General features: G+C 38.5%; 1 protein-coding gene across 8 annotated transcripts in view; it reads right to left on the minus strand.

Moving 5' to 3' along the window:
* PRIM2 (DNA primase subunit 2) overlaps window positions 1–13,037 on the minus strand; it is a 373,431-nt gene that overhangs the window by 232,403 nt on the left and 127,991 nt on the right. Inside the window, exon 8 of one of the 8 annotated variants that reach the window (XM_047794664.1) lies at window positions 10,911–11,009. The exons of the other annotated variants lie outside the window; for them this stretch is intronic. Coding sequence (XP_047650620.1) covers window positions 10,926–11,009 — 84 coding nt within the window. The 3' untranslated portion in view covers window positions 10,911–10,925. Of the gene's footprint in view, window positions 1–10,910; window positions 11,010–13,037 lie in introns of those variants that run through there. 8 annotated transcript variants of the gene reach the window in all.

The following is a 13,037-nucleotide window of genomic DNA, read 5'->3' on the forward strand; positions in this document are numbered from 1 at the left end:
GCCACGGAAGAGGGGTTTGGGGGAGGGATGGACTGGGAGGCTGGGTTAGCAGATTACGATATTATACACGGAGGGGATAAACAACAAGGCCCCACCATGTACCACAGAGATCTATATTCAAGGTCCTATGATAAATATAATGGAAAAGAATATTTTTTTAAAAAGCTAGATATAAATTTATTATTTCTTTCAACCAATTATGATTATTTTGTTACTGACTCGTTTTAAACTTCATGTCTTCAAATATTTGATTATTTAGTTTTTACTTCGAGATAACCTCCATTATGTATTTTTCACAGTCTTTAATGGTCTGTTCCAGTGTGTATTCACCTTCTATCTGAAATGCTGTTATTTCTTCCAAACATCTCTCTGTCACTGAGCCTGAATGCCATATTCATTGGGAATGTTTTTCTAGCTAGCTCATCCAATCTGGTCATCTAAGGGACCCCAAATGTTTTGTTACACACTATTCAGAGAAAATAAATAATTAAATCTATGATGCTCTTTTTGGGTCTTGATTCACCCAGCCTCCCAGTCCATCCCTCCCCAAAACCCACACCCTTCCTCTTAAACTAAATAATTGTCTTTCAAATTAAATTCATGAATGATAATCACATTTTTGCCATGTCCATGATATTACTTACCAACTACTCATTCTTTCAAAAAATGTTTGTGGAACATTTGCTATATTCTTGAAAGTTTTCTATGTACAAATGATACAAAGAGAACTGTAATGGGTTTTGGGTTTTTTTTTTTTTTCCTCTTTTGTCTTTTTAGGGCCACATCTTTGGCATATGGAGGTCCCCAGGCTAGGGATTGAATCAGAGCTGTAGCTGCTGGTCTACGCCAGAGCGACAGCAACGCGGGATGCAAGCCACGTCTGTGACCTACACCACAGCTCACAGCAACATCAGATCCTTAACCCATGAGCAAGGACAGGGATCGAACCTGTGTCTTCATGGACACTAGTTGGGTTCATTAACTACTGAGCCACAAGGGGAACTCCAAAGATAACTATAATGTAATACCTGCTCTCAAGGAGCTCACAAATGAGTATAAAACACCCAGACTTGGCACAATGCAAATACAGAACTGCATTACTTGTGAAACTGGAAGTTGTGGAACATGTATACTGCTAAAAAAAAAAAAAAAAAAAAACTACACAAGTTCCCTGGTGGCCCAGGATTAAGGATCCAGCGTTGTCACTGCTGTGGTGCAGTTGTCCTTGACCAAGGATGCTTGGTATGCAGCAGGCACAGCCAAAACAACAAGAAAGGATCTACAGGTCCCAAGTGGAATCACTTGTGCTAAACCCATGTCACCTAACCTGTACTCAATACCCAACCTAACTGCAGCCTCAACCTTCCCCAGGAATGTAATCTCAACTGGTCAGACTAAAATTTCCTGGTTAGCACAAGCTGGGTATCTGCCTCATAGACCTTCTTGTCCCCCAAAGGAAGGTAATCTTGCCCCAACACTCCTCTGTCCTTTATCATTTCCTTGTCCCACATTTTCTGTGACTTTTTAAATCTCTTTTTGTAGCTCTTTGAGCTCCCTTCTATCTGCTGGATGGGATGCTGCAATCATTTGAATTATTTAACAGCAACAATTAGATCTTCAAAAAAAAAAAAAAAAAGACTGACAGATACGACTAGAAAAAGACTTTAAAATTCTATACAGAAAAATAAAAGATCTGTAAATGAAGAAGAAATATAAATGAGAAACTATGGGAAATTCATCATTTGACATCTGAGTTACTCTCAGTAAACCCTTAGGTAGTAGGACATACTAGTGGCCCAAAAGTAATACACAGCCAAGATTCATATAAGTGAAAATAAAGTAAATTAAAAGAATAATGTGGTATTATTTTCTAACCACTAAAATGACAAAAGTTAAAAAGATTTATAATCCACAATGTCGGGACAATATATTTGTGTAGGGCACTTTAACAATACACACCAAAAACCCTTAAAACATGAAGACCCTACCAATTTCACTTCCAGAATTAATGTTTTTTTCTTTTTTTTTTTTTTTTTCTTTTTTGGCCATTGTGTGAAGTGGTTTGACATGAGATCTATGTTCCCAGACCAGGGATTGAACCCGGGCCGCAGCAGTGAAAGCAATGACCACTAGACCACCATGGAACTCCCAACAATTAATCGTAATAACAGAACAAACACACAAATAGAAAAAACTTGTCAGCACAGTGTTATTTACAATAATTTTTAAAAAGCTAAATGCCCGACAACAGGTATACGGCTAAACAAAGTACAGTAGAACTTAATGTTTCAAGTAAAGCAGACTGTATTATTCAGAAATCAAGGAAGAAAACACGGATAAAAATTTTAAAGCCTCTTCTTTAAAGCACAGTCAGCCCCACGTGAGCACAAGAGACCCTCCTGCTCTAGAGCCGTGGGTCACAGGGAAATCCCAAGCCTTGACCTTGATTTAAGGTCATCCCCATTGAAATGGCCCAAATGTTCTCTGGCGAAAAGAAACTCAAATCCTCTCTGAGGAAAGTACATTCACAGCCTCAAAGGACTCCCACAAACACACTTTCAAAGACAGTACACCAAGCATATTGTATTCTATAACATGGCAAACAAGAAAACATCATCTCATGAGCAAAAACAAAAGGAAAAGACTCAATATAACACAGATAATAACTGTTAGGATGTGTAAAGAAATAAAACAGACAAGCATAATGAAGTCTGCATGAGTGGGAAACTGTAAAAAGTGATGTGAGAAGGGGGTGGTACACGAGAAAGAGGCTTTTACTTTTGCTAACTCTGGGGAAGCAACCTCAAAGAGATGCTGCCAACAGTGGATAAACTGCCCCTCCTCTCTAGGACCCTGAAGGGCTGAGGAGGGAGAGGCAGAAGCTTCTCAGCCTTCACAGGGATCCCAGCCCAGTTTCCAAAGGTCGAGTGGGCGGGACCTCGATTCTGGGTGGAAAGCAACAGAATTCTGGACTAGCCGCACCCACAGACGCATCAAAAAAGGAAATGAAAACCTTCCTGGAGAAAGACACCATTCTCCCAGGCTCAATACCATCCTCTAAGGAATCTCAAAACTCCATCTCTAGCACACAAAGAAAATATGGCACACAAGAAAGCCAGACTCCAGGAATGGGAACGAGGTAGGTGAGGCCAAAAGTATATGTATTGGAAAAAAGAAACAAAACTGTCATATTTACAAATTACATGAGTAGCATCCTTAGAAAATCCAGAAGAATTTACAGATAAATTATTAGACCTACTGACCATTAAGCAAGGTTTCTGGATGCAATACTAAATACAGAAAAAAATTTATTTCTATCTGCCAGCAGCCAAATTTAATAAGAGAATCTTTTTAAAGATAACATTCACAACAGGAATAAATCTAACAAAAAAATGTGCAAGGCCTCCACAAAAAGCTATAAAACCTTACTGAAGGAAACTAGAGAAAACTTCAATAACAGAGAGCTACCTTACCCCATAAACAAGCACCAGAAGATGTAATATTGAAAATATACCCAATTATCCTCAAGTTAACCTGCTGATTCAATACATCCTCAAACAAAATCACAATAGCTTACACTATTGTGTTACTACTGTGTCTGTATTGCTTTTAAAATGTATAGAGACATACAAAATGCCAAGGCAAACCAAGACAGAAATGAGAAAAAGACAATCAATCCAACAGAAAAATGAGCCAAAGACATGAACAGACACTTTATAAATGAGAAAATTCAAAGGACCAATAAATACAATCATGCTTCGTTTTATTGTACTTTGCTTTATTGTGCTCCCAGATACTAAGTTTTTGTACAAATTGAAGGTTTGTGGAAACCTGGTGTCAAGTTAAGACTATTGGTGCCATTTTTCCAGCAGCATATGCTTGTCTGGGTCTCTGTGTCACATTTTGGCAATTCTCACAGTATTTGAAACATTTTCATTATTATCATATTTGAGAGAGTCAAACAAACAGGTATCATCTAAATCAATGCAAGAGAGTCATCAGCTGAAAATTACCACCTCAATTCCTTTTTGGTAATGAACAGGACAAAAACACAGAAACTAAAAATGTAATATAACCGAATGTCATGAGAAGTCTTAGAGGCAAAAATTTTAAGGGCTGTCACAGCACACGCTATATATAATCAACACTCATTGTAGAGTGTTCAAATTGAGGTTCGGCAACAGCAAATATTTCTCTAAGAGCTAACACTACGTTATTCTGCTTTAGTGCTGGCTTTGTTTACATGTATCTGTTGATAGTAATTTCTCTGCTCAGTTGACCATTTACCTTTTACTTCACCTTCCATAGGAGAATTCCTTTGAACCTCAAACACACAACCAGATACATAAGGCAGAGACCATTTGAGAGAAGGCAGTATGTTTTAACCAAGCTGCAATTCTCAAAAGGCAACCAATTAAAAAAAAAAAAAAAAAAAAAAAACAGCAACCAATAAAGTAAGACACTGATCAGGAGAAAAGGTAAAAGGAAACAAGAAATCTGCATCTTCATGATGGTCTTTCACTATTTCTTCAGTGATTTCCAATTTATATATAAAAAAGTACTTCATGGTTGTACAATGAACACTTATTTTCCCCACCATTAATAGGGATAATGATAAGCGATTGCCCAGTGGTTCTGAGTGGCTCTGGCAATACTGGAGGTGAGGCCGAATGTGTTAACCTGCCATGTCCCTTTTATAATCCCTTATTACAGCAACAAAGAATTAGGTAACTCCAAACACACAGATGTCTGCATGATAATATCTGGGGTTCTAACTGGGCAAATCCCACAGCAATATGTAAATACCACTAACACTTCTCCATCCCTAATATACAGGAATATAGTATCTCTTTCCTTAAACTCAACTCAAGTATCTGTATTAACAATACCATAGGCATGTCTAAATCAACTGCTCACCAAGTAAACATCAGGGCAGCAAGAAAAGCATACCTCAGCTCAACTGTCACACAACAGAATACTTTAGTTACAAAACACTTAATGGTCCAAAGAGTCTTCAGCTTTAGATATGCAGTCAAGATTCAATTTTTTAAAAGTTCAAAATCTTGAATTAAAAACTAGAGTTGGGAGTTCCCATCGTGGCGCAGTGGTTAACGAATCCGACTAGGAACCACGAGGTTGCGGGTTCGGTCCCTGCCCTTGCTCAGTGGGTTAAGGATCCGGCGTTGCCATGAGCTGTGGTGTAGGTTGCAGACGTGGCTCGGATCCCACCTTGCTGTGGCTCTGGCGTAGGCCGATTCGACCCCTAGCCTGGGAACCTCCGTATGCCGCGGCAGTGGCCCAAGAAATAGCAAAAAAGACAAAATAAAATAAAGCACTCCTTTAAAAAAATAAATAAATAAAATAAATAAAATAAAAATAAAAACTAGAGTTGATTATTAAAGAGTGTGGTAAGACTGTCTTTCCCTGAAATCTTGACCCCACACTCCCTAAGATTGGAAAAAAAAAAAAAACTAATCCAGACTTTAGAAATAATGAATAAAATTCTAAGGGATTCAATGTGTTTCTAAACTGTTCACCCAAAGTAATCAGATGCATTCCAATTAACATGTGTTTTATCTATAACCAGTGTCATTTCCTACATTATAGCCTTCCAGTAACTATTCTGTTTTTCCTTGGTTATTTTGAAGTTAATCCATTTGTCACACACATCTAAATCTTCATTTATCTATCTAATAATAAACAAAATTAAAAAGACCAAAGTAAGAGAATTCTCACTGAAAAATGTAGGATGACTGCCTGAAACTTTATTATTATAAACTTCTATTGAACAACAATTAAAAATGTAAAAAAGAACCAATCAGAGCTAAAGAATACAGCAACTGAAATGAAAAATACACTAGAAGGGATAAACAGCATTTTAGATGATACAGAAGACCACATAAGCAACAAAGAAGAGAGAACAGTGACATTCACTCAATCAGAACAGCAAAAGGGAAAAATAATTTTTTTTAGTGAGAATAGTTTAAGGGAAGTCTGAGACAACATCAACTGCACTAACATTCACATAACGGGGTCCCAAATGGAGAATAGAGAAAGGGGCAAAAAACTTATTTCAAGAAATAATGGCTGAGGAGTTCCCATCATGGCTCAGCAGTTAATGAACCCAACTAGTATTCATGAGGATTCAGCTTCAATCCCTGGCCTTGCTCAGTGGGTTAAGGATCCAGCATTGCCGTGAGCTGTGGTGTACGTTGCAGATGTGGCTCAGATCCTACATTGCTATCGCTGTGGTGCAGGCTAGCAGCTACACCTCTGATTTGACTCCTAGCCTGGGAACTTCCATATGCCACAAGTATTGCCCTAAAAAAAAAGAAAAGAAAGAATGGCTGAAAACCTCCCTAGACGGGGAAAGAAACACATCAAGGTCCAGGAAGCCTAGAGTCTCCAAGACAAACCCAAGATATCCATACCAAGACATATCATAATTAAAATGGAGAAAGTTAAAGACAAGGAGAAACATAGAGCAGATACACTCAACGGACTTAACAGAGATAGACAGATATATAGATACAGATATAGATATATAGATAACATTCGATCCAAAAGCAGCAGAACACACATTCTTTTCAAGTACACATGGAACATTTCCGAGGAGAGACCACACAGTGGGCCACAAAACAAGTCTCAATAAATTAACAAGACTGAATTCATATCAAGCACCTCTTCTGATCACAGCAATATGAAACTTGAAGTCAATAACAAGAAAACGAAAAACAAAAACATGTGGAGGCTGAACAACATGCTATTAAACAACCAATAAGTGAACAAAGAATACAGGAAATCAAAAAATACCTAGACACATATGAAAAATGGAAACACAAGGACCCCAAAATTATGGAATGCAGTGGAAGAAATTTAAGAGAAAACCTCATAGCAATACAGGCCTACCTCAAGAAACAAAAACAAAATAAACCATCTAACTTTACATCTAATGGAACTAGAAAAGAAGAAGCAGAAGAACCAAAACCTAAAATTAGTAGAAGGACAGAAATTAAAAAGAACAGAGTGGATATAAATGAAATTAAGAATAAAAAAAATGGAAAAAAAATCCATGAAATTAAAAACTGGTTCTTTGAAAAGATAAAAAAAGAGACAAACTTTAGCCAGATTCAATAAGGGGTGGGGGGAAGGGCCAAAATAAGTAAAAACGCAAATGAAAGTGAATTTACAACCAATACCACAGAAATACAATCATTAAAGACTACTACGGGGAGTTCCTGTTGTGGTACAGAGGAAACAAATCCAACTAGTATCCACAAGGATGTAGTTTCAATCTCTGGCCTCACTCAGTGGGTCAAGAATCTGGCATTACTGTGAGCTGTGGTGTAGGTCACAGACAAAACTAGGATCCCACAGTGCTATGGCATAGGCAGGCAGCTGCAGCTGGGAACTTCTATATGACACAGGTGAGGCCCTAAAAAAAAAAAGACTATTACAAACATTTATACACCAACAAATTGAACAACATAGAAATAATGGATAAATTCCTAGAAATACACAATCTTCCAAGACTGAATCAGGGAGAAGCAGAACATCTGAATAGACCAATTACCAGTAATGAAACTGAATCGATAATCAAAAAACACCCAACAAACAAAAGTCCAGGATCAGACGGCTTCACAGAGGAATTCTGCCAAATATTAAAGAAGAGTAAATACCTATCCTTCTCAAACTACTGCAGGAAATTGAAGAGGAAGAAATGTTCTCAAACTTATTCTACAAGTCCAATTATTACCCTAATGCCAAAACCAAAGATACACAAAAAAAGAAAATGACAAGCCACTATCTCTTTGGATGAAACAGATCCAAACCCGTCCACAAAACATTAGCAAAACGAATTCAAGAATACATTAAAAGGATCATTCACTTTGATCAATCAAGATTTAGTCCAGGGATGCAAGGATGGTTTAATATCTGCTAAATCACTGTGACAAAAGAATCATATAATTATGTCAACAAATGCAGAAAAACAATTTGACAAAGTCCAACATCCATTTATGAAAAAAACTCATACTAAAATGGCTATAGACAGAACATATCTCAACATAATAAAGGCCACATACAACAAACCCATGGCTAATATTACGCTCAACAATGAAAAATTTAAAGACATGGATGCCTATCTCACCACCTTTATTCAATATAGTACTGGAATCCTAGCTATGGCAATCAGACAAGAAAAAGAAATCAAAGGCATCCAAACTGGAGGAGAGAAATAAAACTGTCACTATTTGCAGATGACATGATACTGTATACAGAAAAACCTAAAACTAATAAATTCACGCAGTAAAGTTTCAGAATACAAAATTAATATACAGAAATCTGCACATCAATAACAAACTACCAAAAAAAAGAGAAATTAAGAAAATTCCATTTGCAACTCCATCAAAATAAATATAATACCTAGAAATAAAATTAACCAAGGAGGCTAAACATCTGTATTCTGAAAACTATAAGACACTGATCTGACGAAAGAAAATAAAGACAACACAAATAATTGAAAATATATACCATGCTTATGGAATGAAAGAATGGATTATTGTCAAAATGTCCATACTACACACAGAATCTACAGATTCAATGCAACCCCTATCAAAATATCCATGGCGTTTTTCACATTACTCAAACAAATAGACCTAAAATTTTTATGGAACCAAAAAAAAAAGCTACAGAAATATTGAGGGGGGGAAACAAACTTGGAAATATCTTACTCCCTGATTTCAAATTTCAAACTATACTACAAAGCTATAGCAATCAAAACAGTATGCTACTACACAAACACACACACATAGATCAGTGGAACAGAATCAAGACCCCAGAAAACTGGACAGCTATGAGCAAAGAATTTAAGTAGACCATTTTCTAACACCATATACAAAAATAAACCTAAAATGGAGTAAAGACATAAATGTAAGACATAAAAGCATAAAATTCCTAGAAGAGAACAAAGGAAGTACACTCTCTGACACTGGTCCCAGTGAATTTTTTTTTTTAATCCATCTCCCCAGGAAAGAAAAATAAAACTAAAAAGCTTTTGCAAAGCCAAGAAAACTATCAACAAAACAAAAAGGCCACCTTCTGAATAGGAAGAAGATATGTGCAAATGATACCTGATAAGGGGCTAGTATCCAAAACATAATGAAGAAATCATATCATTTAACGTCAAAAAACACAATTTCTTTAAAAAATGGGCAGAGTACCTGAACAGACATTTTTCCAGAGAAGACAAATGGATGGCCAACAGGCACATGAAAAGATGTTCAACACCACTAAATATAAGAGAAATGCAAATCAAAATACAATGAGGTACTACCTCACGCCAGTCAGAATGGCTATCACTAGTAAGTCTACAAATAACAAATGCTAGAAAGGGTGTGAAGAAAAGGAAACCCTAACACACTGTTGGTGGGGATGTAAGCTGGTATGGCCACTATGGAAAGGTTCTGTAAAAAGTTAAAAACAGAACTACCATATGATATAGCAATTTCACTCCTGAGTAATTATTCAAAGAAAACAAAAAACATTAATTCAAAAAGATATATGCACCTCTATGTTCACAGCAGCATTATTTACAATAAGCAAGATATGGAAGCACCCTAAGTGTCTACCAACAGATGAATAAATAAAGAAAATGTGTAATACACACACACACACACACACACACACACATGCTCACAATGTAGTATTACTCAGCCATGAATGACAGCATGGATAGATCTAGAGGGTATTATGCTATAAGTTAGATGAAGACAAGTATCGTATGATTTCACCTATATGCGGAATCTAAAAATCAAGACAGAAGAATACAGAATAGAAAGAGACTCACAGATATAGAAAATAAGAGAGTTTTTCCAAGAGGGGAAGAGGATGGGAGAAGGACAAATAAGTGAGGGGATTAAGAGGTACAAACTTCTAGTTATAAAATAAATGATAAAGATGTAAAGTACAAAATAGAGAATACAGTCAACATACTACAATGTATAGTTTCAAACGGTAGCTAGATGCATAGTGATAATCACTTTGCAATATATAAAAACATTAACTTATTATGCTGTACACCTGAAACTGATATTTTAACTCAACTATATTTCGATTAAGTAAATAAAGTGAAATACCTCCTGAAACTCAACTGGTTTCTATGAACTTATTGTTTTATTAGTTGAACTCACATAGGACTGGTCTTTAGGGGGTATACAAAATAATAAAATTAGCTAATTTATCACTACAGCCACAACACTGTCAAGGTAGGTTTTGCTTTCCAAATGAACATCTTTCTGAAGAGAAGTATATAAACAAACTGCTCTAAGTGGAATCACATTTCCAGAAGGACTTACATTATGATTCCAAAGATGCTCCACTTGGAGTTCCCGTCGTGACTCAGTGGTTAGCGAATCCGATAGGAACCATGAGGTTGCGGGTTCTATCCCTGGTCAGTGGGTTAACGATCCGGCATTGCCGTGAGCTGTGGTGTAGGTTGCAGATGCAGCTCGGATCCCGTGTTGCTGTGACTCTGGTGTAGGCCAGTGGCTACAGCTCTGATTCGACCGCTAGCCTGGGAACCTCCATATGCCGCGGGAACAGCCGAAGAAATGGCAAAAAGACAAAAAAAAAAAAAAAAAAACCAAAGATGCTCCACCTTCAGCCTGGTTAATTTTTCAATCAGCAAAGACCCTGAACACTTGAGCCATGAAGTCCTCTTTCCACCACTACCCACAATTCCCCCACCTCATTCTATCTTTCATACCCACCCACCAACACTAAGTACCTGAATATTTCAAATGGTATGTGGAGTGATGGTATAATCTTTTTTTAGGCAAAAATCACACAAGGCTCTAACAGTTTTGGTAAAATTATATTTCCTTATTTTACAATCAGATTGTTTCACATGCTTCTTAGTAAAAGAATTAATGATCTGGGCTGCACGTATCTTTTTTGGTATTCTTCATCAAGTCAGGAACAGGGAGAGCAGGCTCACTCTGCCAACAACCCTGAAACGAGATGAAGAGTAAGCTCTGGAGTGACAAATATCCCCCACACTGAACAGGTGGTGGAGGCTGTCTATGTAGACCATCCTGCCATTCGCCCATGGCAGAGTCCCTCACTGAGGGAGTATCGTGCATCCTCTACCTGCTGGACTCACGTGTGGGCATGTGACTTGCCCTGGCCAGTAAAATGTGAGCAGAGGTGACATGTGCCACTTTACAAGCACATGGCTTACCCAGTTCTCTCATTCCTCTGCCTCAGCACCTAGTGACATTCCAGATAAAGGCTGCTCTATCTGCCCAAATCACAGCACCAAAAGGACACAGCAGCGCTACCACTGGCCCACAGGACACAAAGAGCACGAATAAGAAACAAGCCTTTCAGCAGTCGAGCTTGGGGTCACTTGCCACCATTGCATCACCTGTCCTGACTGGCACAGTAATCTCCATCCTGTTTGACTCACACATTTTCATCAATAAAAAAAAAATTTTTTGGCTTTTAGGGCCACACTCATATTTAGGGAATATGGAATTTCCCAGGCTAGGGGTTGAATCGGAGTTGTAAACACTGGCCTATACCACAGCCACAGCTACACGGGATCCAAGCTGCGTCTGTGACCTACACCACAGCTCACAGCAATGCCGGATCCTTAACCCACTGAGCAAGGCCAGGGATCGAACCTGCATCATCATGGATATTAGCCAGACTCGTTGCCACTGAGCCACAAAGGGAACTCCATCAATACAGTATTTTGAGCACATAATTCCAATGTTTATAAACTGCATACACGTATCACTGTACATTAGGTACTGGAAAACATGCCTTTCTCCTCCCCCCTCAAAAAAATAAAATAAAAGGAATGGGATTAAAAAATATAAGTTGTATTATTACTTACATCCTTCCGACACTCCCAAGTGGTCCCCCTGGGCACACTGCTTTAGAACCACTAGTCTGTCACCCTGGCCTCTACAGTGATGATACAAATAATGCTTCCCACAGATTTACTCTGTAAACTTCTAATCAAGAATATTCAGGAGTTCCCGTTGTGGCTCAGTGGTTAACGAATCTGACTAGGAACCATGAGGTTGAGGGTTCTATCCCTGGCCTTGCTCATCGGGTTAAGGATCCAGCGTTGCTGTGAGCTGTGGTGTAGGTTGAAGATGCGGCTCGGATCCCGCATTGCTGTGGCTCTGGCATAGGCCTGTGGTTACAGCTCCGATTAGACCCCTCGCCTGGGAACCTCCATATGCCGCGAGAGCAGTCCTAGAAAAGGCAAAAAGAAGAGAGGAAAAAAAAAAAAAAACACACTTTTTTTGGAGTTCCTGTCGTGGTGCAGTGGTTAACGAATCTGATTAGGAACCATGAGGTCGCAGGTTCGATCCCTGCCCTTGCTCAGTGGGTTAATGATCCAGCGTTGCCATGAGCTGTGGTGTAGGTTGCAGACGTGGCTCGGATCCCGAGTTGCTGTGGCTCTGGCGTAGGCCGGGGGCTGCAGCTCTGATTCGACCCCTAGCCTGGGAACCTCCATATGCCACGGGAGCGGCCCAAAGAAATAGCAAAAAAGACAAAAAAAAAAAAAAAGAATATTCACTCATGCTTATAAACAGAGTAGTCAGACACTTTCTATGTGAATCTACACAGCTCTCCTTTTCAAGTCCTGGCCCTTAAACATGGGTGGACATCAGATTTGCAGGGGAGCTTTTCGAAATTACAGATCCCTGGTACCAGGTGGACCTACATACAGACTGAAGTCCAGGTGTCTATTTATTTAAAAGGTCCATTAATGATTCTGAAATACAGCACTAGTCTAAAACAGCACACTCCAAGGAAAGAATCCTCTTTTCTAAAATACATTTATCATGTCCTAGAAATACTATCAATTCCAGCATTTGATTTTTTTATGGAGAATCCATTTATTCTTTCTAAAACACTGAGGGCCAGAGTTCCTGCAGTGGCACAATGGGACCACTGGGACACGGGTCCAATCCCTGGCCCAGCACAGTGGGTTAAGGATCCGGTGTTGCCGCAGATGC

This window comes from Phacochoerus africanus, chromosome 9 (assembly GCF_016906955.1).
Source record: "Phacochoerus africanus isolate WHEZ1 chromosome 9, ROS_Pafr_v1, whole genome shotgun sequence".
NCBI lineage: Eukaryota > Metazoa > Chordata > Mammalia > Artiodactyla > Suidae > Phacochoerus > Phacochoerus africanus.